A 2,235-nucleotide genomic window follows, 5' to 3' on the forward strand; every position below is an offset into this window, starting at 1 on the left:
CAACTTTTTACTTTTAAAAGTATAACATATAGTATTCAATGATTTACAAAGATATCCCCAATAACTATAAGGCTTCCTTAATTTCTAAATTTTGACATTTAAAAAGTGAAACATATCTTCTCGTCAACTGTAAAAAGGTCCCACTGTCCTACACTCTTAACACAGTTCTCCCAATGGCATATTAGGTGACAGTGCATCAGACGTGCACTCTGGTTCATGCTTATATGTCTAAAATCGTATCTTGATATATTTCACAATGTATTTATATTATTATGTGAAGTGTATATTAGATATATTTCATAACATGTTTATATATTTCACATGCATATTATCTCAGACATGGATAAACTAACTAACTAAATAAATAAATAAATAAATGGTACACTATAGCTCATATATGTGCCTGTAAAACCCTGGCTTCTGTGACTGCACCACTCAGTACCATCTAGTAGTGGACTGTGTAAGCAAATCACATTTCTTTCTCCTTCAAATACATTTGAAAGGAAATTTGAGGCTTAGAGCGCATAAGTCACTGACCCAAGGTCACAGAGCTAAAACTCTGAGCCGGCAGGACCCCACTTCAGGCATCTGACTACAGGTCTACTTCACTTCCACTGTTACCCCTTCTACCCTCAATATATTGCAACATGTTTCTTTCCCCACTAATCTACTATCACTGAACCTCTAAAACATTATCAGTTTCCAAGTTGCTAACTGCAAAGTCTTCTTTGCAGTTACCATCAAACTGTTTTTTTCTAGATTTGACACAACTACCCACTGCTCACCAGTTCCCGCATTTTACGATGTCACGAAGCACCCTCCTGGCTCCCTGCTCACCTCTGTGACTTCTCGTCACAGTCCTTCTCTGGCTCCTCTTCCATAAATCACCCTCAAATATTTGTCAACTGTTTCTTTCTTTAGTCTAAACGCTTTCTCTAGGTGTCCATATTCATAATTATTTTAAATATTTAACTTAACAACCTTTTCTTCAACCAAAAAATCAACTCATCTAGCCTAACATTGTTCCTGTGCTGAAATTTTCAACTATTCGCTTCCATTTCCATTTGGGACTCGATATCTACATGAATTCTCTATTGCCATGCTCAGAGATTATCACAAATTTAGTGCCTTAAAACATTACAAAGTTGTTAGAAGTTCCACACAGGTCTCAATGGGCTAAAATCAAGGTGTTGTTGGAGCTGTGTTCCTTCCTAGAGGTTTTATGAAAGGATGTTTTCCCTGCCTTTTCCAGTTTTGAAAAGTCACCCACATTTTTTGGCTCATGGCCCCTTCCCCCCATCTTCAAAGCCAGCAGGGTTACATCTCCTTGACNAAATTGAAAAAAACATTCATGTAAATAAGTTAAGAAAATATGTGAGAAATGACTAAGAGAATATTAGGTCATTTTAGTACTAAAATACAGCAGAAAAAAGGTAAGCAAAAGCATGTAAGAGACAATAACATAATTGGACTGGACGCAACAGAGAAGCTGGGATGGGCAATAGAAAGGGGTGAGAGAAGAGAAATATCTAAGCTAGATATCTAAGAGAGAAGAGATAAATATCTGACATTAGATAAATATCTAAGAGAGAAGAGAAGTATCTGACAACACCTCGATGCTAGGCTGAGATAGTCACATGCTGAAACAGGCAAGAGAGAGCCATAGAATTCTGAGACATGAGGAAATATGTACTAGCCATCAGGAAATTACAGAATTTCTCCCGTGAAACTGTTACAGGCATATCTGAACCACTCTAATAAATTAAATAAATTTAGCTATTGTGTGAAAGAAGCTATTTTATCCACGTCATATATTCACATAGTCGAACTGTGTTTTTTTAATGAAGATTTTTTAGAAAATACTACCTTTGGACTCCAGTTCCACTTTCTTTTTCTTTGCCCATATATTATGGTAGTTTTCAGCCATCATTTCTGCCATAGCCTTAAATGAAGAAAATATTCGGCAACTAAGTTATACTTTAACAAGTAGAAAAAGGATAACTTTGTTTTCCAATATGTAATATGAAAACATGCTTTAAGTTAATAAATCATAGCATGTTAGTGTTAAAATACATTGAGAAGATAATCATACACAACTGTCTTCCTTGTAATCTGAACCCCAGAGAACGGTAAGGATCGCGAGATTACGCAGTAGGAAGCAGCAGAGGCGACTGGATGGGAATGGTCATTGTTATTCATAATGTTTAAAGACACACGTTTTATTAATTCACTCAT

At 35.9% G+C, this 2,235-nt stretch overlaps 1 protein-coding gene across 1 annotated transcript in view; it reads right to left on the reverse strand.

Moving 5' to 3' along the window:
• Positions 1-1,940, reverse strand: part of LOC109373962 (ryanodine receptor 2-like) — a 152,164-nt gene extending 150,224 nt beyond the window's left edge. The window contains exon 1 of the mRNA XM_019628228.1: positions 1,867-1,940. Within this exon, the coding sequence (XP_019483773.1) occupies positions 1,867-1,939 (73 nt within the window). The 5' untranslated portion in view covers position 1,940. The remainder of the gene's footprint in view (positions 1-1,866) is intronic.
• Between the last annotated feature and the right edge of the window lie 295 nt (positions 1,941-2,235).

The sequence above is a fragment of the Hipposideros armiger genome, unplaced genomic scaffold (genome assembly GCF_001890085.2).
Source record: "Hipposideros armiger isolate ML-2016 unplaced genomic scaffold, ASM189008v1 scaffold_762, whole genome shotgun sequence".
NCBI classification, from domain to species: domain Eukaryota; kingdom Metazoa; phylum Chordata; class Mammalia; order Chiroptera; family Hipposideridae; genus Hipposideros; species Hipposideros armiger.